General features: G+C 42.0%; 1 protein-coding gene across 6 annotated transcripts in view; it reads right to left on the reverse strand.

The window, feature by feature from the left end:
• The window catches only part of HRH2 (histamine receptor H2), a 66,358-nt gene that overhangs the window by 22,801 nt on the left and 18,602 nt on the right, over window positions 1-24,955 (reverse strand). For 2 of the 6 annotated variants that reach the window (XR_003853450.1, XM_029583886.1), the window contains exons 2-6: window positions 18,082-18,217; window positions 6,406-6,536; window positions 5,636-5,760; window positions 5,325-5,540; window positions 3,776-5,066 (exon numbers count right to left, since the gene is read on the reverse strand). Coding sequence is in view for 5 of the 6 variants with exons in the window: in XM_029583886.1 (XP_029439746.1) it covers window positions 3,776-4,893 (1,118 nt within the window). In the remaining variant the exon portion in view is untranslated. Of the gene's footprint in view, window positions 1-3,775; window positions 5,541-5,635; window positions 5,761-6,405; window positions 6,987-18,081; window positions 18,218-24,955 lie in introns of those variants that run through there. The other 4 variants (XM_029583890.1, XM_029583887.1, XM_029583888.1 and 1 more) reach the window with 4 other exon arrangements.

Genomic DNA, 24,955 nt, shown 5'->3' on the forward strand with positions numbered 1-24,955 from the left:
CGGAGGGTACGGCATGACTCTTGGATGAAATGTATGAGGGTATGAGCAGCTGTATTGATTCTTTGATGGAGCATGGATTAGTTGCAGAGTGTGTTTGGATGTTCACGTGACACCATGAAAGTCTCCCAGTTTGGTTAGCTTCCCTAATTTCTCTTAGCATTTCACTGTCAGTCTCACCATCTTGACCAGTCCCCTCCACACAAGCCCACAATCCCCAGGGATGTTGTGTTGCATGATGACCGTGTGCAGTGCCGCAGAGAATGCCCCATTGTGTGTGCTTTGTGATGCCATTTTGATAGATCAAGGTCCTTCATGGAATAAGCCATCCCCTATAGAAGGCCATGTGTGCACCATGTGGTATTGTTGATAGGCTCTGGGTAGAGATGGTGCACAGTATGTCTGGCTCTGGGGGGCTCCATCACGTGCAGGAGCTGTGCCACTCTATGGACCAATCCTGGTAGTGAAGGCCTCTGCTCGGCCCGTTGCCCTCCAGTCATGAGTTAAGAAAACTCTTGCCTCATTATACAGATTGAGAGAGTCAGTGGTGATTACAAAAATATCGACCCTTTATTTGCACAAAAAGTCGGCATTATCAAGTGGAAACTTTGAGTGAAGCTTATCTGGCTAAGAGCAGAAAGTGAGATTAGGCCTGAAATGGAGGAAAAAGCCATGACTAGAGCCAGAGGTAAGAAACCATTAGAGCCTTCTGTGCAGTGCCTCTTCCTTTAATCCTTTCCGTATGCCAGAGGGGGATGGTAAGAAATGCTTGGTCTCACTTGGGAATGGCTGATCTCACACCCCCTCAGACTTGCGATGCCACCGTTCCAGGTTTATCCTGATTTTAGTGTCTCATGCACTTCAGGATTCCTGGGGCTTCTAATCTCATCTACTGAGCCTGCCTCTGCTTACCCCTCTGCCTCTGCTTACCCCTCTGCTTACCCCTCTATCTACTTATGTTTTAACTTTACCATTCCAGTACTGGGTATAATGTGAAAATATTGGAATAGCTAGGGAAGAATTGAAGTTTTTGGGTGGTGCTGTGTGTGTGTGTCTGTGTTTGTGGGGTGGGGGGGGGGTAGCGGGGAGAGGAAAGTTTGGTTCTGGAATAGCAGGAGGTGCTGCAGGGCAGGAGGGAGGTGCATTGGCAGAGCTGTGTGTGAGGGTCTCAGTACTGGAATAGCAGGAGGTGCTGCAGGGCAGGAGTGAGGTGCATTGGCAGAGCTGTGTGTGAGGGTCTCAGTACTGGAATAGCAGGGTGAGGTGCATTGGCAGAGCTGTGTGTGGGGTCTCAGTACTGGAATAGCAGGGGGTGCTGCAGGGCAGGAGTGAGGTGCATTGGCAGAGCTGTGTGGGGGGGTCTCAGAACTGGAATAGCAGGGGGTGCTGCAGGGCAGGAGTGAGGTGCATTGGCAGAGCTGTGTGTGGGGGTCTCAGAACTGGAATAGCAGGGGGTGCTGCAGGGCAGGAGTGAGGTGCATTGGTAGAGCTGTGTGTGAGGGTCTCAGTACTGGAATAGCAGGAGGTGCTGCAGGGCAGGAGGGAGGTGCAGTGGCAGAGCTGTGTGTGGGGGGTCTCAGTACTGGAATAGCAGGAGGTGCTGCAGGGCAGGAGTGAGGTGCATTGGCAGAGCTGTGTGTGGGGTCTCAGTACTGGAATAGCAGGAGGTGCTGCAGGGCAGGAGGGAGGTGCAGTGGCAGAGCTGTGTGTGGGGGTCTCAGTACTGGAATAGCAGGAGGTGCTGCAGGGCAGGAGTGAGGTGCAGTGGCAGAGCTGTGTGTGGGGGTCTCAGTACTGGAATAGCAGGGGGTGCTGCAGGGCAGGAGTGAGGTGCATTGGCAGAGCTGTGTGTGGGGTCTCAGTACTGGAATAGCAGGAGGTGCTGCAGGGCAGGAGGGAGGTGCAGTGGCAGAGCTGTGTGTGGGGGTCTCAGTACTGGAATAGCAGGAGGTGCTGCAGGGCAGGAGTGAGGTGCAGTGGCAGAGCTGTGTGTGGGGGTCTCAGTACTGGAATAGCAGGAGGTGCTGCAGGGCAGGAGTGAGGTGCATTGGTAGAGCTGTGTGTGAGGGTCTCAGTACTGAAATAGCAGGAGGTGCTGCAGGGCAGGAGTGAGGTGCATTGGTAGAGCTGTGTGTGGGGTCTCAGTACTGGAATAGCAGGAGGTGCTGCAGGGCAGGAGTGAGGTGCATTGGTAGAGCTGTGTGTGAGGGTCTCAGTACTGGAATAGCAGGGGGTGCTGCAGGGCAGGAGTGAGGTGCATGGGCAGAGCTGTGTGTGAGGGTCTCAGTACTGGAATAGCAGGGGGTGCTGCAGGGCAGGAGTGAGGTGCATTGGTAGAGCTGTGTGTGGGGTCTCAGTACTGGAATAGCAGGAGGTGCTGCAGGGCAGGAGTGAGGTGCATTGGCAGAGCTGTGTGTGAGGGTCTCAGTACTGGAATAGCAGGGGGTGCTGCAGGGCAGGAGTGAGGTGCATGGGCAGAGCTGTGTGTGAGGGTCTCAGTACTGGAATAGCAGGGGGTGCTGCAGGGCAGGAGTGAGGTGCATTGGCAGAGCTGTGTGTGGGGTCTCAGTACTGGAATAGCAGGGGGTGCTGCAGGGCAGGAGTGAGGTGCATGGGCAGAGCTGTGTGTGAGGGTCTCAGTACTGGAATAGCAGGGGGTGCTGCAGGGCAGGAGTGAGGTGCATTGGTAGAGCTGTGTGTGGGGTCTCAGTACTGGAATAGCAGGAGGTGCTGCAGGGCAGGAGTGAGGTGCATTGGTAGAGCTGTGTGTGGGGTCTCAGTACTGGAATAGCAGGAGGTGCTGCAGGGCAGGAGTGAGGTGCATTGGTAGAGCTGTGTGTAGGGTCTCAGTACTGGAATAGCAGGGGGTGCTGCAGGGCAGGAGTGAGGTGCATTGGCAGAGCTGTGTGTGAGGGTCTCAGTACTGGAATAGCAGGGGGTGCTGCAGGGCAGGAGTGAGGTGCATTGGCAGAGCTGTGTGTGAGGGTCTCAGTACTGGAATAGCAGGGGGTGCTGCAGGGCAGGAGTGAGGTGCATGGGCAGAGCTGTATGTGAGGGTCTCAGTACTGGAATAGCAGGAGGTGCTGCAGGGCAGGAGTGAGGTGCATTGGTAGAGCTGTGTGTGAGGGTCTCAGTACTGGAATAGCAGGAGGTGCTGCAGGGCAGGAGTGAGGTGCATTGGTAGAGCTGTGTGTGAGGGTCTCAGTACTGGAATAGCAGGGGGTGCTGCAGGGCAGGAGTGAGGTGCATTGGCAGAGCTGTGTGTGAGGGTCTCAGTACTGGAATAGCAGGGGGTGCTGCAGGGCAGGAGTGAGGTGCATGGGCAGAGCTGTGTGTGAGGGTCTCAGTACTGGAATAGCAGGGGGTGCTGCAGGGCAGGAGTGAGGTGCATGGGCAGAGCTGTATGTGAGGGTCTCAGTACTGGAATAGCAGGGGGTGCTGCAGGGCAGGAGTGAGGTGCATTGGCAGAGCTATGTGTAGCACTGAAAAAGAGGGGTGATGCAAGTCTGAATGTGTGGGGTACCCTGGCTATTTGTTCCGGAATAATCATGTGTGCTGCCACATATGTGATTTAATTTCTCATCTCAGAATAACGGTTATAATTCCATCAATTAATATGTAAAATAAAAAATAGGAAAACAACATTTTTGAAAGAAAAATAGCTGAAGCTCACAACAGAGGAGACTATACCGCTAAGCTGTTCAATGTTCCCCTTTCCTCAGCAGTAGGAAGGCCTTTGTTTAAAGGCGGCAGTAGGTTGGTCAGTGGGATGTCTTACCTTTGGGCTGCTCCCATGAAGGCGTTCTCCTTCCCATTCCTAACTTCAAGTGTCAGTGGTTTTCCCTCAGGTGAGTTTTGCATTTCGTGATGTGTCCTGTCTGCTGACCGCCTGGTGTGCAGAGGGGTCAGAGGGAGCTCTTGGCTGATTGGCCCAACCCTTCGACAGTGCAGCAAGCGCTGGTACGCCGTACGGAAGTCTCGGTTCAGAGCTGCGTACAGGATAGGGTTCAAGGCTGAGTTTGCGTACCCCAGCCATAACACAATCAAGAAAGCTGTTTTATCCACTTCTGTGTCAGTCACCCCCTCGTATGTAAACACGGTGAAATAGGGAAACCAACAGATGATGAAGGCTCCCATTACGGCTGCCAGAGTTACCGTGGCTTTGTGTTCTTTCACAGTAGGAAGGGAAGGACTTACAGCATTGGAGCAATTTGCATGGTTTATCCGTTTGGCCTGCTCCCGAGCTATTTTGAATATCCTATAATACATAATACACATAATGATCAAAGGGAAATAAAAGGTCAGTAATCCATCCACCAGCACGTATGCTTTGTTCAGTTCAAAGTTGCATTCTTTCTTTTCATCATCTTCACCCTGGTTTTGCACAGTCATGTCTTTTGTGTTCCATCCTAGGTGAATAGGAAGGAAGGACACCATAAGAGACACTACCCATATAATCCCCATCGCTATAGCAACACGGCAAGGGGTGACCAACATGGAATAACGCAAGGGAGCTGTAACGCCGTAGTAGCGGTCCAGGCTAATCATGAAGAGATTGAGAATGGAGGCTGTGCAAAGCATGACATCCAGGCTGGTGTAGATGTTGCAGAAGGCGATCCCAAAGGGCCATTCTTCATAAAGTAAATTTATGGCTGAGAAGGGTAGCACCAGCAGACCTAACAGCAGGTCCGTAATGGCCAATGAGACAATGAAACAGTTGGTAAGGCTCCTGAGCTTACGGTCAAAGCCAACAGCCAAACAGACCACCACATTACCGCAAATGGTGATGACAATGATGAAGCCAAGTATCAACCCAATCAAAATGTTGTATAAAATTGGCCGCCAGCATGGAACAACCGTATTACTGAGACCCTCATCCATGTTAGAAGAACACATTGCTTCAAGCTCTCAAAGCTTCTCCCACGTCTCACATTCAGCCTCAGCAGCATAGGTGGTTTTCTCTCCAGGTAAGAGGCTTGTCACATAATTTTAGAAAGTCATATCTCACAAAGACATGGAAAAATCTATGGGCTGGACAGCTCAGAATTCAATCACATTTTTTGTTTTATCTGTAATAGCAGAAAAACAGATCTCTTAGTTCCTGGAAGATATGTGTTAATTTTCTTTAAAAAAAAATCGATTTATAATTTAAATATTGGTGGTATCACACTCTTATATGAAAATACTAAGGTCGATTTTCCTTGTTAAAGAGGTTATAAATCAAGCCCTAAGCAGCGGGCTCACTTTAAATCGTATCCCCAATACCAGGCCTTTTGGCTGCTTTGGAACATGAATATTTTGCTTTCAATACCCTTCACAGCATTAACCTTATAAGATCCAACTTGTTCCTGAGAGCTTTGCAGCTGTTTAGTCTCATTCGGTGTCCTTTCTGTGGGGATAGGAGGCTCGCTTTAATCTGTGGCATTTCATCCATAGCTATCTGTAGGCATGGGGGAGACCTGGAGAAGTTGCTGCATGACTCTCTCTAGGGCAAACGCCTTCTTCCCATGAATGTAAAGATGGGATTGGAAATCAAGCAGCGTCTGTAAGAGAAAAACATCAGTCATGCATTTAAGAAGGAAAGGGTGTTGTGCTGCTGAGCTGCATGCTATAGCGAAGGGGCAGGGAATGTCCTCACCTGAGGTTACTAATGTTCACATTTATTACTGCTGACCAGATTCTGGAAGGTTTATTTACATAGAAACACACTGATTTCTTCCTGTCCACAAAGCACTTTCCTTTTACCTTCCTCCTCCGTGACTGCTGGAAATAAGAATCCAGAACTAGCCTTGGTCATTTTATACCATAATAAAATAGTAATACCACACTATAGAGTACATGTTCACGGTATAAATGGTAGGTAATCATCAGTTTGAAGAGTGAAACACATTAATTCAGCTCCTAGCTGCTTTCTTCCTATGCAGACTCTGAGCACTGGGAAACCAATTTCCATTGCACACAGAGCACCAAACTCTTTATTACCCTCACACCTTGTACTTTTTCCTTTGAAAATTGCCTGCAGAGGATCATTGCACACACTACCATCCACCTGATATTTGTGCAGGCAGTGAAAGGGTGCGTACGTTCAAAAATGCGAATGCACGTGTGCTGGTTACTCCTCCGACTGAAACATACCCTGGGAACGCCTCTGTATAATCCAGTTGAAAGCATCCACGCTGTGTGAGGTTCTGAGGGGCCCAGTTTTCAACCAGGGCGCACTACCCAGGTAATTCCTGTGTGCCCAGGCAACCCTCGATGCATAATCTTAGTATGCAGATGGTCTTGCATTGAAACGACAGTGTACAGTAAGCAGTTGAGAAAATATCAACCTTTTGCCCCTCTGAGTGCTTGGATCTCAGAGTCTGTACTATAAATACTGTTTTACAACTCTAATTTTAATGCACTGACCTCAGGTTGCAATCTCTCTTAACCCGTCATCCTGTTTTCACGGAGATTAATGACCGTGCAATCCTTTGCTTCCGACAGTGCTACCGTTTCCGAGGCTTCTAGGACAGCAACTGGATGCCTGACAGATTAGCCTTGCATTCAAGATGTTTGCCAGGATAGATTATGAAATGGAAAGGAGACATGCGGTTTCAAAACTTGAAGTCTATGATTTACAGTTGGAGAAACATTTAGTTCAGATAAGACAATGTTCTGACAGTATCTCCAAAAGTCGAATATTGCTTTCATTAAAGATACTTCCTCAGGAACAAACTGGAGGTGATTGAAAATACCAGTATTAAAAATTTACGTTTTATCAATTTCTCTGGAGCTAAAATGACCCCACAATATTAAATGGTGAGAGAGTATTTCTTGATGGTTTTAAAAATGTCTTCAGATGTTATCCCCCCTCTGGCCAAGTTTTTTTCAATATTTTTATTGAATTAAACCTCCTTGACTAGAACTTTTTCAACATTACAACAGTGTATTTGCCTGATGGTGGATTTATCCTGCTCCACCTCAGGCACTGAAATGAAAATACCTAACCCCACTTCCTCCCTTCCTCCCCCAACAAGTAATGTGTTTCAGTCTTTATCGTTGAGACGTGTCAAACATACAAAGCATTTAACAATATTTGTATGACCTCACACAGAGATGCCATTCACACATAAACTCCTTGCATTGTAGATAAGAGTCCGAAATCTTGAAAAAGACCGTCGGTGTCTTAATTCTGTCTACTTGTTCCACATGGTTTTGCAATACACAAGTTTGATGCACCACACGTTTGTAGGTGCACTAAAGTGAGTGCCAGCACATTCAGCCAATCTTGCCACACGTGTTTCTTTGCTAATAATAGAACTTTGCTACTCTGCTCCCTGACATGGCGTAACCCTTATTAAATACATCAACCAGTGCCTTCCATGCTTCTAAAGAAAGTGTCACTCCAGTTATTTCTGAGATAAACTGAAACAACATCTTCCACTAGCTCTGGACATGGGGACATGTCCCAGAATGCCTACATCCCACCTGATAGTTGAATCAAGTCTATCTTACATCTATATGCCTGCTTTTGGGAGCAGTAAATCCTCTGAAGAAATTTAAATTCCATTTCCCGCACAGGCACTTTAGTTATGAGGGTGTGAATTCTCGAAAAATATCTCAAAACATATGAAAGATCCATTTCCATTCCCAACTCTTGATTCTAGCTATTTAAAACACTAATGTATTTGGATTCAGATAGTAATTTTAATAATATTTTATAAAAAAAAAAAAAGGCTTTGGTGTGACAATCAGAGTTTTCAATGTTGAATAAATCTAGAAGTTACTCCCTCTCCCCCCCCCCCCCCCCCCCGCAGAGCCACGAGATCCAGTGATTACAAATAATCTCACATTTGTAAATAGGGATATATCTGTGTTTGGGGAATATTAAAATTCTGACATAGCATTTGGAAGGTTTGTATTTTCTCGCCTTCCGTTAAGGCTTGCGTTATGAACTACAGAACCTTATCAGGCCATGCTTGATACTTCTGCGATTGTAAACTAGAACAAAATCTGCCTTTCATGGGATAGGCAAGAAATGAGAAATCTAATAATCTAATTACATCCTTTGATAAAATCACTTCTGAATTTTTAAAACAGGCATTATCATTTACTGTGTTGGAGATGTTTTGGTAACATCTCCAAACGCAGCAGCCAGGATCCTTACAAACACACGGCGCAAGGACCACATCACACCTATCCTAAAAATCTTACATTGGCTTCCTATTCAACATAGAATACTGTTCAAAGCTCTCACTATCATCCACAAATCGGTCTACCAACAATCCTCTCTCCAACTCACCTTCCCTCTGGAACTACTTACATCTTCAAGACCAATAAGAACTGCCTACAAAAGTAAGCTCAAGGCCCCTCCCAACAAATCATCAGTTCACAACTCCATCCACAAGCGAGCTTTTTCAACAGCAGGTCCCCTACATTGGAATTCGCTTCCTCAAGACTTACGCCAGGAACAATGCCATTTAACCTTCAGAAAAAAACTTAAAACCTGGCTGTTCACACAAGCCTATCGTTGAAGGATTCCATATTAACCAACTCTCTCTCAACCTCCAACCCACCCTTCTCCCTCCCCGCACTCCCAAATTTTTTTCACTTTTTCCCTTTTCCACTCACAACCTCAACCCACCCTTTTCCCTCACCCCCGCCACTCCTCCCATCTGACATAACATGTATATTCCAGCTGTATATATTCCATATATATATATTTCCATGTATATTTCCGCTGATTATAATCCATGTTTTCTGTATTATTAATTTATTGTTTTATGTTAATTTATAGTTTGTAATTTTGTTAACTTATTGTTCAATTACTTAATTCTGTCCTATCTTCCGACATCCATGTTTTTACTCTCCCTGTTTTAATGTAACTTCTCTTTTCCACTTATACGTTAATTGATTTTTCCCCTTGTTCTAATGTAAACCGGTACGATAAGACCTGGTCTTGAGTGTCGGTATAGTAAAAGAAGTTAAATAAATAAATAAATAAATAACTCTTGGGGAGATCTGTGAAGGGCATATCTTGTCTATTTTTATTTTTTTATTTATAAAAGTTGTAGCCTGCTGAAACAACACAAACAATAAATATTCTGCTATAGAGAAGGCTCTAATTATCTCTCTTAATAGAAATTAAAAGTGACCATCATGTAGTGTCTGATGCTGCAAGACTCATTTGGTATAAGTCTTTGCAGCTCGACAACCTGGTAATTTTCAGTGCTGGTGGCTTATAGGTGAAGCCTTAAAGCACAATAACCAGTTTAATCATAGGTCACTTTTTTTTGTCTTATCAACGAACTCTCAGATTCCAGACCGTGCAGAAGAATGTAACAGTTTAAAGTGTCAAAAGCCGCAGATAAATCGTTTTAAGACTAGGAAGTATTGTAGGCCCTTATCAAACCCTTCCCTAATTGTATTAAAGGTAGATAGGAGTAACTCAGTATTATGGTGAGGTCAAAAGCCAAACTGGATTTCGTGGAGTATATTATTATCAGAAAATCTTGAAGTTGATTGACTACCACTCTTTCAATAACTTTGGCTAACATACGGGCCGATACAGTTTTGGACGCGCTAGCTTTACCCCTTATTCAGAAAGGAGTAATAGCGTGTCCAAAATGCGTGTCCAAATGCCGGCTCTGTCGGAGCGCACTGTACTGTATCGGCCCATATGTTAGCCAAAGTTTTTGAAAGAGTGGTAGTCAATCAGCTTCAAGATTTTCTGAAGCTGCTTTTCTGTGCACCCTCCGACTTAATATCATGGCTGGGGACACGCTAGTGTCCCTAGCACCTCTTTTTACCGCCGGCCCTAATTTTAATAATTTAAAATACTGTATTGCGCGCACAGGAGAGCAGGCGCTCGCTCGCTCTCCCGCTATTTTACTGTATCGATAGGAAGGCTGGAAATTGGTAAGTAGTTTGCTAAATTGGAAAGATTAGCGTTGGGCTTTGTAAGAATATGATGAACTTTGCCTCCATTAAGTTAGGGGGTACTTTTCCCTTAGCGAGAGAAGCCTGGACGATGGTTTATCTGAATCACCCAATTCTATAGGCACCATCATGACCTGTTCCAATATTAGATGAGTATAAAAGCTAGTATTCATTATCCACTTAGCAAAATGTCTCAAAGTACAGGCCATGTTATACAGTTTTATATTGGCTAACCCCATACCCCCTTGCTGTTGTCTTCACAAAATGTAGAAAGTGTTAGTCTTGGTTTAGATTTCTTCCAAACAAAACTCCGAATTTGCCTCTCAATGGCCATTACTTCCCATTTTGTCAAGTATATAGGTATCATCTGCAGCAGATAAAACCACTTGGGAAGAATTATCATCTGGTATAAAAGATCTTCCATCCAAGACTGCAGTATATTGGTAGTATGGGTAGGTACCAACCTATAGTTAATACTTTGCAATTTAGTAGGGTCTTTATGTAACTGTATCTCTAAATATTTAAAACAATCCTCAACCCAAGAGATGGGGAGGTTAACTCCCCAGGAAACTCTAATTTCCCCTAGCATTGTCAATGCTTTTGTTCTGTTTAGATTAAGCTTAAATCCTGCCAATGCTCCGAATCTAGAAAATTCCACCAGGAGGGTGGGAAAAGAAGTAGACATGTCTGTAATATGGGCTAATATATCATCTGTGAAAGCTGAAAGTTTAAAAGAGGGTGCCACTTGCTTCCCTGAAGGAATCCCTTAAATAGTCTCTTGCTCCTTCACTCTTTTTAGAAGTGATTCCAGTGGGAGAAGAAAAATAAAGGGGAAAGTCTGCATCCCTGATGGGTTTCACTTTGAAGCTCTGCCATCTCAGATTAGGCCCTATTTGCTAACAGTAAGGCTAGTGATCAACTCTATAAGAGCTCAGTCACGTTACAACATATCTACCTCACTAAGTACCGCATACATGCATTTCCAATCGATGTGATCCAATGCTTTGTCAGCGTTGAAACTATGGATAAGAGAAGGAAGTTTATTTTGTACATTTATTTATTTCCATGGAGGCCACTATTTTATGGACATTAAATGTCAAGCATCTCACCTTCACAAATCCCACCTGTTTGTCTCCTGTCAAGTCTGATAAGCAGTGAGCTAATTTGTCCCACTTTATCTTGTCTAACAGCTTCACCTCAAAATTCAAAAGGAAGGGAGGTGTAGGGTAAGGAGTAAGATAGGAAGATGCATCTCCAGCTCTTTACCCAGTGTTTGAATTTTGCTTGGTAAAAGTTGGGCATTCTGCTATGTGTGTAGGTGCCACAAATGACATCCACATAGATGTAGTCATTCTGGACAAAAGGATTGCTTGTGTAGGGAGTTGATTAGAAACTCTCGGAAAATTGTTTCTTAGAAGGGGTGAGCATCGAGTTTCTGTCCATGACATTTTGGTCATGCTCCATGCATAAGATTTCAGACTTAATGTTTACTGATCGATCTCTTAAGGACACCGCATACAACAATGAGTCCTAGGAGGAGAAATGCCCAGCTCTCCTTCACTACACTGCCTCCTGCAAGGAGATTTGTTTTGGGGTATGGTGACAAAGTACATTTTTGTGTGTGACGCTGTGGTTCTGCCTCATAGCCACTTTGGTTGCTGATGGATCCCTATGCCCACAGCCTTATAAACAAAACACTCCTTGCTGTTCCCTTTTGTTTCCTTTCTGATAAAAATCAGCAGAACATTTGCTGACAGGAGAGAATGTATGCAGCTTCCATATGAACATACTTCACGTTCATCAGTCTCCCAGTGGCACATCACGGCATGTCTGACACCCAAGAAACAAAAAGATAAAGTATCATTCTGCATACCCACACAGGCTCTTGCCAGTCCTGCCACCGGCAGAGTTTAATCCACGCTAATTACAGTAATAAAAAAGCCATTGAAAGAACAGCCTGTAGGAACAAATCAGCCAGGGTGTTAATCGGAGCACGCGGTAAACATGCACTGTCTCTCTTATTCTGTGTATTGTGCTGCTTGACTGCTCCAGCGTCTGAGAGAGGGGATATCTTTTCCATTTTTAAGGGAAAGAGGTTACAAGGCCCAAACGCTGCATCAGCATGGACCATACTAAGCATAACTGGTGTTAGTACTGATGCCTCTTGTGCCATAAAGGCATCGATGTTGCTTTGGGGAAAAGAGCTATTAACCTAATGGACCTGGCATGAAGTAATAAGAGGGGGAGGTATTTGTAACATTTTATGTTCTACAAGCCGAAGAGGGAGGAGTAAAGAATACCAGACTATTGTGTTTGACATTAATGCTTTTAGCACCTGGCTGTAGAATCCTCAGAAACTCAATTGGATATTCCAAGTTCAATTGTAACTCCTGGGAACCCCAGAGAATAATAGTTCATTTGCTTAAATATATCTTTGGCGTTTAATTTCTACTTTCATCCTGGGGACTGCAAGGAATTCATAGGGGGAGAGAGACCTATATGGCAAGGTTCTCTGTCTAGCCAAGGAAAAAAAAAGTCCCACCCTTGCCTCTGGGTCTGGGTCCACCTCACCATCTCCTTGACCCCAATATTGATTGAACCCTACTGAGAGCCTGGTGCTCGGCGCACTCAAATGTCAGATCCTCTCATATTTTATGTGCCCTTCCGGGGAGGGTTACGCTGGTGAGATGGTCGCATCTTCTCAAAAAAGATAAAGCAAAACTAGGAAAAGTACACAGAAGGGGAACAAAAATTGTAAAGAGGATGGGACAAGCTCCCTTGTGAGGAGATTAGGGCTCTTCAGTGAGGAGAAGGGGTGACTGAGAGGGATTACTGGGGTGGTTTGGAAAAATAAAAGATTTGGGGACACGCCATAAAAGAATCAGGTAAAGGATTTAAAACAAATTAAAACCACTATTTTTCAGTTAATGCACAGTTAAACTGTGGAATTTATTGCTAGAAAATGTGTTGTGCAATAGCGGGGTTTAGAAAAGGTTTCTAGAGGACAGGTCCATAACTATTAACCAGCTAGACTTGGAATTGCTACTTCAGGGAATGGTATTCCCGTTAGGGTCTTCTGGGTCCTTTCAGGAGATCCAGATTGTCCACTTTGTGACCCAGCTTGGCATTTCTCCTGTTCTCACACACTGCAGCTAAATGAATGCTCTGAGTGGCTGATAACACTGATGTCTGTGACCAGCAGTTACAAAGCTATTGGAACCGGCCAGTGTCGGCCATTTACCCAAATGACTTGTAAAATTTGGTGGTGAGACGGAGGGAGTTGGGGCCTGAGCGTTCGATTAAGTTAGGGAACTCGCATGCTCCTCTACCTCGGATAGCAGAGAACCAAGTGTAAAGCAAAAAACTTGGATAAGGCATGATATTCTTCTATGGCTGGCAGCTGGGTTATATCCCTTCAGAGTGTACGAGAATAAGCATGCTGGATGGTCTTTATCAACTGTCGGATGTTTGTTAATCTGTCACTGTGTATGTGGGACATGTCCAAGGGGGACCTGTATGACTGAGATCCTATGCTACGAGGCTTTGACTCCAGCAAATCATACTGCCTAGTGCTGATTGACTTAACAGCAGCCTTTGATAGTGTTGACCATAATATCTATGCCAACAGCTGAGAAACCGAGGACTTGATGGGAATGTACTAAGATGGTTCACTTCCTTCCTCGCACTTAGATCATTTCAGGAAAAAGTAGACAATCGCATGTCTGACACATTCCAATGCACAACTGGTGTTCCACAGGGTTCAATGCTTTCAGCAACCCTATTTAATATATACATACTACCATTGTGCAAATTACTAACAGAGCTTGGAATTAACTTCTTTCTGTATGCAGACGATCTTCAGTTCTTCATCCCTCTCAAAAATTAATTTGAGAAAACAGCTTCACTCATCTCTGATTATATGATCACAATAAATGAAAAACTTGCACAACTAAAACTCTTGATGAACTTGAAAAAATTGAATTAATTTGGTTAAGCTGTAACCCACCAAAATCTATCCCTCCAGGTATTGATCTTGGAAATCACCATTTAAACCTTTCAACTCAAGTAAGAGTCCTTGGAATCCAAATCGATGATAATTTAACAATGAAAGCCCACATTAGCAAATCTGGTTTCTAGAAGCTGCAAATTCTAAGTCAACTGAAATCCCTACTATGCTCAGTTGATTTTAGAATAGTTTTACAATCTCTTATATTTTCTAACCTAGATAACTGAAACTTCTAGGACTGCTGGCCAGTCACTTAAAACCACTACAATTACTACAGACTTTTGACAGGAACAAGGAAATACGACCATATCACCTCAATTCTGAGTGCATTGCATTGACTCCCTCCCTGTACAGTCAAGAATATTATACAAAGTTCTAATGATAATATTCAACAATGTCATGATGGAAGTAACATTTAAACCAGATATCCCCTCTCAGACTCTTAGATCTCAGAATAAAGGTCTTCTTGAAATCCCGACCATAAAAACAAGAGACCAAGCAATGTCCATTGCTGGCCCTGAGCTTTGGAACTCAATGCCAGGGAATCTTTGTATTAAGAAAGACCTGAAAACCTGGCTATTCACTAACGCATACTACCTGAAACTTCCAATTCTCCTTGATCCTGTTAACTGAAATTTGTCCCGATCATTACCCCCCCTTAATATAGCTACGATTGCTGTTATGAGCTTTGATGTGCTTGTCTTTGAAGTTCACGCTTAGCCTTAGAACGTTTCTCCTTGCGCACCTGTGTTCCTGCCTAACTTTGTGATTCGTCCTACGTTATGTGAGTGGCCACCTTGTACATCGTTGTGGACTAGTGATTCTCACAAGGGACGATAGATACTGAACTGAGAACAAAGGAACATCTTCTCAGTACTCCTTGTGTAGTGCTTTGCTGCAGGAATTTCTAAATTATCTGACTTTCCATTTCAACATGATTCCAAACTGCTCTGCATTGATTCTCACACAAACAATGAGTTCCACAGTCCTTAGCTTAAATAACACAGGCAGTTGGGATGTCTCTGTCCCATCTGCTCAGACCCAAAAAATACAGTATGATATCATGTTAAGTAGTAAAAGGTAGTGCTTCATTACAATGCTCAAGTCATCATAACCCCCAGCAGTACCTAAGCCAACCTACAGGTAATAGGAGCCTGTCCCCTGCCTCGCCAAAGATCAGCCAGGCCATCCCTTTTATTGCCTACTGTGGTGGCAGCTGGGCAATTGCTTTGGGCTGTGGCTTTCCAGGAAGTGATTCTGCCATAACTCGTAGCCCAGGTAGCCCTTCTGAAGCCCATGTTCTCCATCCACCTTGCCTGCACTCAACGGACTGCTATCACACTTAGAAAATCTGTACTGTGTGTCTGCTTTGTTTCGTGAAAAATCTTCAGAAGGGCAGCAAAAATGTCAGGAGTCGAGTGGCACCTTAGTCTAACCAATGTATTAAAGCATGGGCTTTCGGGACAGAGTCCATTTCGTCCGTGTGCCTTGTGTGACTGTAAGTCATCTTGACTTCTGTCTTTTTTTTGTTCTGTGACGGGTTTTGAAGGTATTTTGAATTACTTCCTGATGCAGGCATCGTGCTGAAACAAGGTCATTTGGATTTTTATTGTCTGCTTTTGTTTTGCTTTACATTATTCAAGTTTTTGTTTTATTAAATTATTCTACAATTGATTGGATTTAAGAGTTTCATATTCATATAGTTTTTAAAATAAATTCATTAACCTTTTTCCATTTCTTGCCAGAGCTTTAATGTTTGCATGCTCCCTGTGTCTGGTTTTTGTTTGTCTTGTGTAGCACCAGGAAAGTTATTCCATACTAGTGCTGCCAAGCAGCTGTTACAGCCAGGCCAGGGAGCTACCGGGCTTCTGCCTGTGTCAGCTTGGGGCTTCCTTGTGATACCTCATTCCTTTCTGGATCTTTTGAGGGCAATTTTAAAAGGTATTTACCTGGGTATTTGACCTGACAAAAAGTTGTGCTCCTCAGAAGAGCCAAAAGCGCCGAGTTAAAGAGAGGCGTTTCCAGGGATGTACAAGGGAAACGTTTTCATTTCAGTTTGTGTTTTTTATTTTGGGGGTTTTATTCCAGTTTGTGTTTTATTTAATGTTTGGTTTATCGAACAGAAATAAACATTAAATAAAGACAAAAAAAAAAGCAAAATGAGAGAAAAAAACCCAAGATGCTCTGCTGCCCAGCCCTCCTGGGCTTCTCTAAAGAAAGGGGTAGGAACCGCCCCATCAGCTGCAGTCAGAAAATGGCTCTGGGAGAGGCACCAGTTTTTGTTTTTTTTTAATCTGCAATATGTGTGCAGTCAAGTGTTTATGTACCATGCAACTCTGCAAGCTATTCACTATGTCCCCCCATCCTGGAAAGAGATCAATAAACTTTCTAGTGTCGTGTAAGGACACAAAATAAGAGAGTTTGAACCTCCTAACAGTCTCTGGGCAGGAATTTCTCCCACAGAAAGGAGGCCATCACAGCAGGCAAGTTACACTGGCCCTATAGCCCTGTTTGCCTTTATATGGGCATATACAGTACCTAGGCTGCACATTCAACGCAGACACATTCCTTACCTCTCAAGAGCAGCTCGGCTCCTAGGCCTTCAGCTGGAAGGCTCCCATCGCTTTATTTAAAGGCACCTTTCTCTGCTGTAAGATTGGCTTCCAGCAGTGACTTTCTTGGAAACTTTCCAGTGCTTTTTAAAACTAAATCAATTTGAATTAAGTCCTCATGCTTATAGTTTCTGCCACCTGCTATGCTGTAATGATTTTAGTTAGATTTGACAGCAGTGAGATTATTAGAGGCTATGGATGTAGAAACTTTACGTCAGCTCGATGCTGCAGTGGAACGGATAGGAAAGTGGGATTCCACTCTCAGTGAGGCTGCGGATAACATTGCTACTGAGAAAATTAGCCAGCAGCTTGCAAAAGCACACCCTGGCTTACCAAGGCCCTGAAGAATATTAAAACATCAAAATCACAAACTAGAAAGAATATGGAGGAAATCGGATAGATCCCAAGATAGAGAAGATTATAAAAAGTTTCTTAAAACACAATGGAAAGGTGAAGATGAAATTATTTTCTGACAAACATGAGCTTTCCCACATAGTGGGGAACCTGCAAACATAAAGGTTCGACAGACAGTGACTATGAGGAATAATATGGAAGCCTGGTCAACTGGTGATTTTGATGATTTTCTTTTTTTTTGTAGAGAAGTTCTAGAAAATATTGCACCAAATGTACTTATTACCTGCAATTTTAATTAAGCAGGCAGGAACCTAAAGAAATTTATATCAAGATTGATGATTTTTTTTCCGTTGGGGATTCTATGTCATGCAAAGGTATCGTCAATGGAAGATTGTCTTACACCCTCTTTTGATGATTTATCACAGAAGGGAGAGGGCCTTAGCTGCCTTTAGATCTACTTTCAGCTGATCTAATTTAAAGACGCCAAAGAGAGCTTTCTAGCTCCTCTTTTGTCTATTGTAAATACTTTCCTGTTAAAAGGAACTTTTCCAGTGAAACTGAAAGAAACAGTTATCTATGCAGTTCTTAAAATAAAATGTAATCTGGATCCTACTTCTTCAAGTAATGACAGATAAGCACAATATTTGGAAGGTCGGACTTCTGGTCCCAGGTCATTTGGGCTTTTGGGTTCTATACTGAGATGGCTTCTTAGCTTTAGTGGATGATGTCCATAGAGATTTAGACAATGGAATGGATTCTGTTTTAACTTCTCATGACCTTCAGTAGCCTTTGATACCACAGATCATGGCATCATGTCTTCAAGATTACAGATACATAGTGTGAAAGTCAGAGCTTTATGTTAATTTGCTACTTTTTGTAGGATAGATTACAGTGGGTGCAGTTGGAAGATGAACTATCGCAGGCCTGGATTTTAAACTATTGAGTAGCACAAGGCTTCATATTGGGTCTTCAAGGAACATTGGCAGTATGGAGCATAAATATACAGTGAATGTTGATGTCATTCCAATTTATTGTAGTTTAGGATATAATCGTCAACAAAGACTCGAGAAACGTAATGCCATTTCTGAGAGAAGTGGAGACCTGGTTGTCTAAAAACAAGTTATGCTGAAACCATTACAATGAGATTATGCAGACCATCATTGACAGCCTCTTGCCTTCTAGTATACTTACAAAATAGTCATTACCAATATATCCAAAGATAGCATTTCTCAACATGGTTCTTGATTCTCATATGACAATCCGTGCCCAAATTGGTAGGTTAGTGAAGACTTGATTTTTCCAGCTATTCAAAATTCAAAATCTGCATCTATTTTTTGAGAGGAATGATTTAATAATTATAGTAGTACATGCATCAATAACATCACGTTTGGACTACTATAATTTCTTATACAATATAAGGATCTGCCAAAATGTCGACTTAATAGATTGCAATTAGTACAGAGTGCTATTGAACATAAGATTTCAGAGCTTTGGGCTTATGGTCCTATTTCTCCTACTAATACTGGTTACCAATTAACCAAAGCACTGAATTCAAAATTATGCTCTTAAGTTTTTAAGGAATTGACTAATCTTGTTCCTTAATACACTGTGTCCTGGTTACAGCTTTATGAAGCAGGGCACACTTTATGCCCCTCCCAGTTTTCTCTCTTAAAAATTCCAGACAAAGTTACTTTGGAAGATACTTCTAGGAAATGCTTCTCTTGTTTAGCAGCAGAATGTTGGAAAGCTGTCCCAAAGGAACTTAAAGTAAAGATGTTCTGACCTTTCAAAAGTTATGCAAAGTTTGATTATTTGGAGCTGCTTTTGGTAATTTTCAAGTACACTGTATTTTTTTGATTCTGGATTTTGTCATTTCTGACTTTGATTTTGTATGTTAAATCTTTTTTATATTAATATTTTTATGTTAACATTTATTTTAACTGATATTTTAATATTTTTGTTTTATTCTATTTGTATTTGTTCAATTTATTGCATGTTGCTCTGTAACCTTTTTGGGAGAGGCAGTTTAGAAATATGAATAAAAAAATAAAGTATGAGAATATTAAATAGAAATGGGAACTAACCTGAGAGTTATGACAAGAGAAGTGAAGTTATTCTTAGCAAGTTGGAGCCTGAGGCACTGAGCATAGAGGGAGATGTGGGAAGGGGTGAAGCGGAATGTTAGGTGGCAGCGATGGGGGGAACACAAGAAGGTGAGGGGAGCTGAGGAGAAAAGAATAGAAACACGATTTTCTGCATCACCAAATCCATCCCAAGTGAGGCTTTTGAGTCCTTCTAATTTACTGCTCAGATAATCTCGTTAGTATATGCAAAAAGTGTTGGAAAAGAACAGTGTGTGGAAAGAAAGCCGATAAGCAGAGTAAATAATTTGCTGATTTAGAAGCTTTTCACGACTGGGACTGAGTTCCTTAATCATTTTTGTCTGGAACATGGTGTAATTATTAGGCAGGATGTGGTGAATGCTGCCAGGGGTTTCTTGTGCTCTAGTTCCCGAGTGGGTATAATCCTGGCCCTCTCTCCTTGCCACAGATTACAATCCTTCTGAGGTTTGCTGTAGATTAAATCTAAGTCTGCCCAATTTCATTCTTGGTGCAATGCTGTAGTCCCCAGTTAATCTTTACGATTTCCCCTCAGTTCTTTGCACCTTCTGCACTTTCTTTACCCTTATTACTGTTTTTGTCTCCACCGCTGTACAAGGTGGCCATTCCATATGCCCACCACCCTTTCCATGAAGAAAGATGTTGTTATACTGCTCCTTAGCCTGTCTCCTGGATGTCACTCGTTCGTCTGAAGCTGAAAAATGGGGGTGACTCCAAGGCTTGGGAAAGTTTGCAGACACTTGGGGTGTGAGTACTGTAAATCTTGGTTGCACTGTACGGAACAATAAGAAATTGCTATCACTTTGTGCAATACATTATTCACACTTCCACTCAGCTCCCCAATGTTACATCACTTTCAGACAATCTCATCTGCCTCTTTTTAAAAGGGATTGAAAGATGCATTGTGTTTGGATTGGGCACAAAATTGGAGGATGCATTTGTAATGGAAGATGCAGTGAGATTTGAGGTTGGATATACCTTGCTTTTTTGCAGGTAATTTTCACATGCATTTGTGCACAGAAGAGTGTTTTACACACAAAAATGGAGTTTTATAAAATTGCCTGCCCAATGTGCAGGGTGAACTTGCATGTGTAGGTCATGTTCACATGTCAGTTTATTGGGAGGCATTTCTAGGGAAGGATTGGGGTGTTTTGATTTTAAAAGGTGTGTGCATATGTTTTCCTGGGAAATGTATGCACGCTGGATCATAGGTGTAACTTATTTCTGTACTTTCTGTGGGATAGTTTTCAAAGCGAATGTGTGTGCGTACCTTCCCTTTGAAAGTTGGTGTGGTTTATGCACGTTTGCCACACAAGTTATCTGCAACGTTACATAATTACCCTCTCTATGGGGCTTCTTAGAATTCTTAGTAGGATTTGGTTGTATGCAGAGTTCCACTATAAATCCAGTGTGACCTGCGATCTGACACACTAAGATGATATGCCACTCCATGAAGTTAGCATGGGGCACATTTAAAACTAATCGGAGAAAGTTCTTTTTTACTCAACGCACAATTAAACTCTGGAATTTGTTGCCAGAGGATGTGGTTAGTGCAGTTAGTGTAGCTGGGTTTAAAAAAGGATTGGATAAGTTCTTGGAGGAGAAGTCCATTACCTGCTATTAAGTTCACTTAGAGAATAGCCACTGCCATTAGCAATGGTTACATGGAATAGACTTAGTTTTTGGGTACTTGCCAGGTTCTTATGGCCTGGATTGGCCACTGTTGGAAACAGGATGCTGGGCTTGATGGACCCTTGGTCTGACCCAGTATGGCATTTTCTTATGTTCTTAAATCCCATAGAAAAAACCATCCATTATGCTGTTAAAGTACTTTAGGATTTGTCTGCTTGCATTGGCAAGGATGTTTGATGAAACTACTCAAACATTGTTTGTCAACAAATGTATTTTGTCTGCAGTTTGTCACCAGATTTTAATGAAATCCAAGAAACGAAGTCAACAGCATTGTAAAAATGGGAGTTGGATGTTATGAGAGCCCATCTTAATGTAATATGAAGGACTGAGGGTGGAATTCACTTAGGAGAAGGCATTTCTTTCAGTCCCACCACTGACCTCACAGGTTGCTGTGTAGGGTTAGGATAGTTGTGGTAATGCATTAATGAACATTATATTTCCTTTCTGATGGCTGATTAGGGGAGGGGATTGAAGCACAGCCCATCCCCAGGGTAGGACTCCTATATGCGCCACCTCCTTTGTAGGGGTGATAAACAGAGTGGGCAGTGCAGTGACAGTAACACATGTCAATGGGACAGAAAATTATTCCTGACAAACAGCTGTAGATGTAATTTATATGGTAATGGGTTACAGAATTTTCTGCAGCTTTACACTTTAACTAAAAATTGCAATAAAGTGAGCTACAATTTAGCACAAGTAATAAAATGTCAGGAAATAAATACATAAATATATATAAAATTGCTAACTATTAGGCAATATGTTTACTATGTAAAATGCTCAACTAGGAACAGAAGAAATAAGTCCTAAAAGAAGGAGAAGATCACTGATGTTCTATGTTCATTATAAATTATATCTTTATTAATAAAATATCAAAAAGTAAAATAAATGAGCAACTAAGTTGCAATCACTGGCTATAGACAAATACAGCTTTATATACAACCTTTAGAGCATCACATATATTTCATGAAAAGAACCGTGTTGTAGTCTTCGTCAATGCAACAGGTATATACAATGGTTATAAGCACACATCTTCTGATTCAATATGACATACTCGCTGGAGAGATTGCCAGGTACCTTAAAAAGCATTTTGCAAGCTTTAAGGAAATGTTAAAATACCCAGTGTATAAATAGTTATGAGTGGGTGTGATACATTTCCTGGGAATGATGTACAATCCCCGACAAGGCCCTTGCTTTGCCAATGACTGCTTCCTCTGGGGGAAGCCTTTCCACAAAAACGCCATGGAATATGATCCTTATCCCACAAACAAAATTTCCTGCATGTGAGGTTTGCAGTGGGAGGAAGGCACAGGCGTAAATGTTCAGAAAATAATATTTTTCGTATTGGTGTAGCATTCATCCCATTCAGAGGTGCATAGGTTGTAACGTCGTTATAATGTAGCATTCATCCCATTCAGAGGCGCATAGGTTGTAATGTCGTTATAATGTAGCATTCATCCCATTCAGAGGTGCATAGGTTGTAATGTCGTTATAATGTAGCATTCTTAACTATGGCTCCATAGAAGGATGTTCCACCATTAAAATGGCAGGAGACCAGTTTGGGTTATTTCACAATAGAAAGGCAGCAGCCACACTGTGAACCAGTTAAACTTTGATTGGGTGATCTAATTCAACATTTGGATTAAACTTATTTCGATTGCTGGTTATTGTTTATGATGAGTTGGCTTCTCCGCTCGCATCAGTCGGGAAGAGCCTTTGATAAGGATCACATCCCATGGTGTTTTTGCAGTAGGGTCTTCCCCCCCCCCCCCCCCCCCCCCCCCCCCCGAGGAAGGCATCATTAGCGAAACAAGGGCCTTGTTGGGGATTGTACATCATACCCAGGAAAATGTATCACACCGGCTCATAATTAGTTATATAATGTCATATCTCGCAAGTAATGTATTGGGGTTGTATGTAAAGCTGTATTTGTGTAAAGCCAGTGATGGAAACTTACACTTGCTCATTTATTCAACTTTTTGAGATTCTGTTAATAAAGATATTATTTTTAATGATGAACATAGAACATTAGTGATCTTTTCTCCTTCTTTTAGGATGTAATTTCTCTTGCTGTCTCTGTATATATATGTATATATGTGTATATATATGTGTGTGTGTGTGTATATATATATATATATATATATATATTAATATATATAAAATCAATTTCTTAAAAAATGGCTTCCTATGGTGTTTTTAATAGTTTTTTTCAATAATCTAAAAATATTCCACATAGTCTTGCTTCATCACAAGTCAATCTTGTCTGAAAAGCACCACTTAAATACTACACTTAATGCAGCTATTATAACTCCATATATGATGTTATGGCTCAGTGTGAATCAAACATTGAATAAATCCAACTGAAGGCCTTCGTTTTGCCATCTGTGAATGGCTTCCTCAGGGGGAGACTATTAAAACATTTTTTCATACCACTAGGCACTCAACGCTAGGAATTACTTTTAAAAAATACATATTTTCAAATTGGGGTTTTTTAATGCCAGATTTGATCATGATTGCTTGAAGCCTGTTGGCATATGGTGTGACGGTCTTACAAGCTGACTTGCTACTAACAATAGTAAGTTATAAACTGGCCTTTTCTCCACTTTTTTGTTTTTCGTTTTCTACTCTTGCTTTTGATTCTGTGACAAATAGCAAATAAACACCATGGACCCAATTTTAAAAAGGATTTACATACATAGAACTGGGTTTTACCTGAGTAAATGTACTGTACTCGAGTAAGCAGGCTTTTGAAAATTGCTACAATATGCCATTGAATTGTTCATAGGATTTGCTCAGGTAAGTGCACTTTACATGCGTAAATGGCTGTTGAAAATTCACCTGCATAGGAAGCTGTTTTTGAAGAAGTTATTTCCATTTTTTGGCAATAAGAGCATTCTTTTGATGAATATTTCATCCCTTCATGCTATTCGCTGTATGATTGTGACATAGGCACTTTAATTTTACCTATATAATATGTGTGTGTGTGTGTGTGTGTGTGTATATATATATATATATATATATATATATATATATATATATATATATATATATATATATATATATATATATATATAATGTGTGTGTATGTATATATATACACACACACACACATGCACACTCCATAAACAACACTAAAACACAGTATGTGCATTGACGGTGTTAATCTATGTTTTTACTTTTCCCTAGTTTGCCAGCAGTCTTGAGTATAGTTGATCAGAACTATTACCCTTCTGGGCTCTTAATGATCTCAGTGATTTCTCTTGTCCTGTCACTCTGGTAATTAGTGTTTGTAAGCAGTCTTGTGTTACTGGATTTCATATTCATACAACAATGTATTTCTATTTTCCCAAAGATTTACGCCTTACTATCATTATCCATCTAGTAGCAAATTCTTTTCCCAACCCACAAACTGGTTTACCGATATGTATCAAATAGTACACGCGGAGCTCTATCAAAGCAAGGTATAGCCATAAATAGAGCCGTGGGAGAGATGATCGTGGACAATCACAGACTTGGCTAGAGCCCTATCAGAAGCCAGGGAAATGAATAAACTAAGATGGTGGCCGTTGTAGACAGAGCACTGGCAACCTTGGCAATAGGCCCTGGGCAGTCATGGATGCAATCATAGGCAACTGTCACCGATGGTGACAAACTCCTCCATGGGCAGTCATAGGCACAAATCTAGGACAATCCTTGTCATGGGCAGTCACATACATTAACACAAGCAGTTTCTGATGAATCTCATTAAGATGAGTGGGATCTGGGATGCCAGGAATTTGATTCTGATTATTTTAGAGTAATGATATGAGAAAGTCCAGTGTGACCTTTCCACAAGGTGACTGTTAAGAATAAAGCTTATCCCTGGGGCAGTGCATATGAAAACAATTTGTGATTAAAGCACATAACAAAACTGCAAGCTGTATAAAAATGTCTCAGCTAGACTCTGACCAGAATCTCCAGATCAACAGCCAAGACCAACTTGATCCATGATGAACACCAGCAATAGAACCAGAGAATAAGGAAAAAACATTTAGTAAAATTTCCTGATAAGTGTCCTTCCAAATGTGTCCCATAATCGCACTTGTCACCAAAAAGAGTATATTAGTATGAAGATAAGACCCACTTTCAGCAGAGAGAGAGAGAGAGAGCAACCCTGGGAGAAGCAGAAAGGATCAGGTTTTGCCAGCTTTATTAGGCCTCATAGCTGCCCAAGTCTTAGAGAGCAATCAGGCCTGGATTTAGACACAAGCAACCAG

This window comes from Rhinatrema bivittatum, chromosome 18 (assembly GCF_901001135.1).
Source record: "Rhinatrema bivittatum chromosome 18, aRhiBiv1.1, whole genome shotgun sequence".
Taxonomy (NCBI): Eukaryota; Metazoa; Chordata; class Amphibia; order Gymnophiona; family Rhinatrematidae; genus Rhinatrema; species Rhinatrema bivittatum.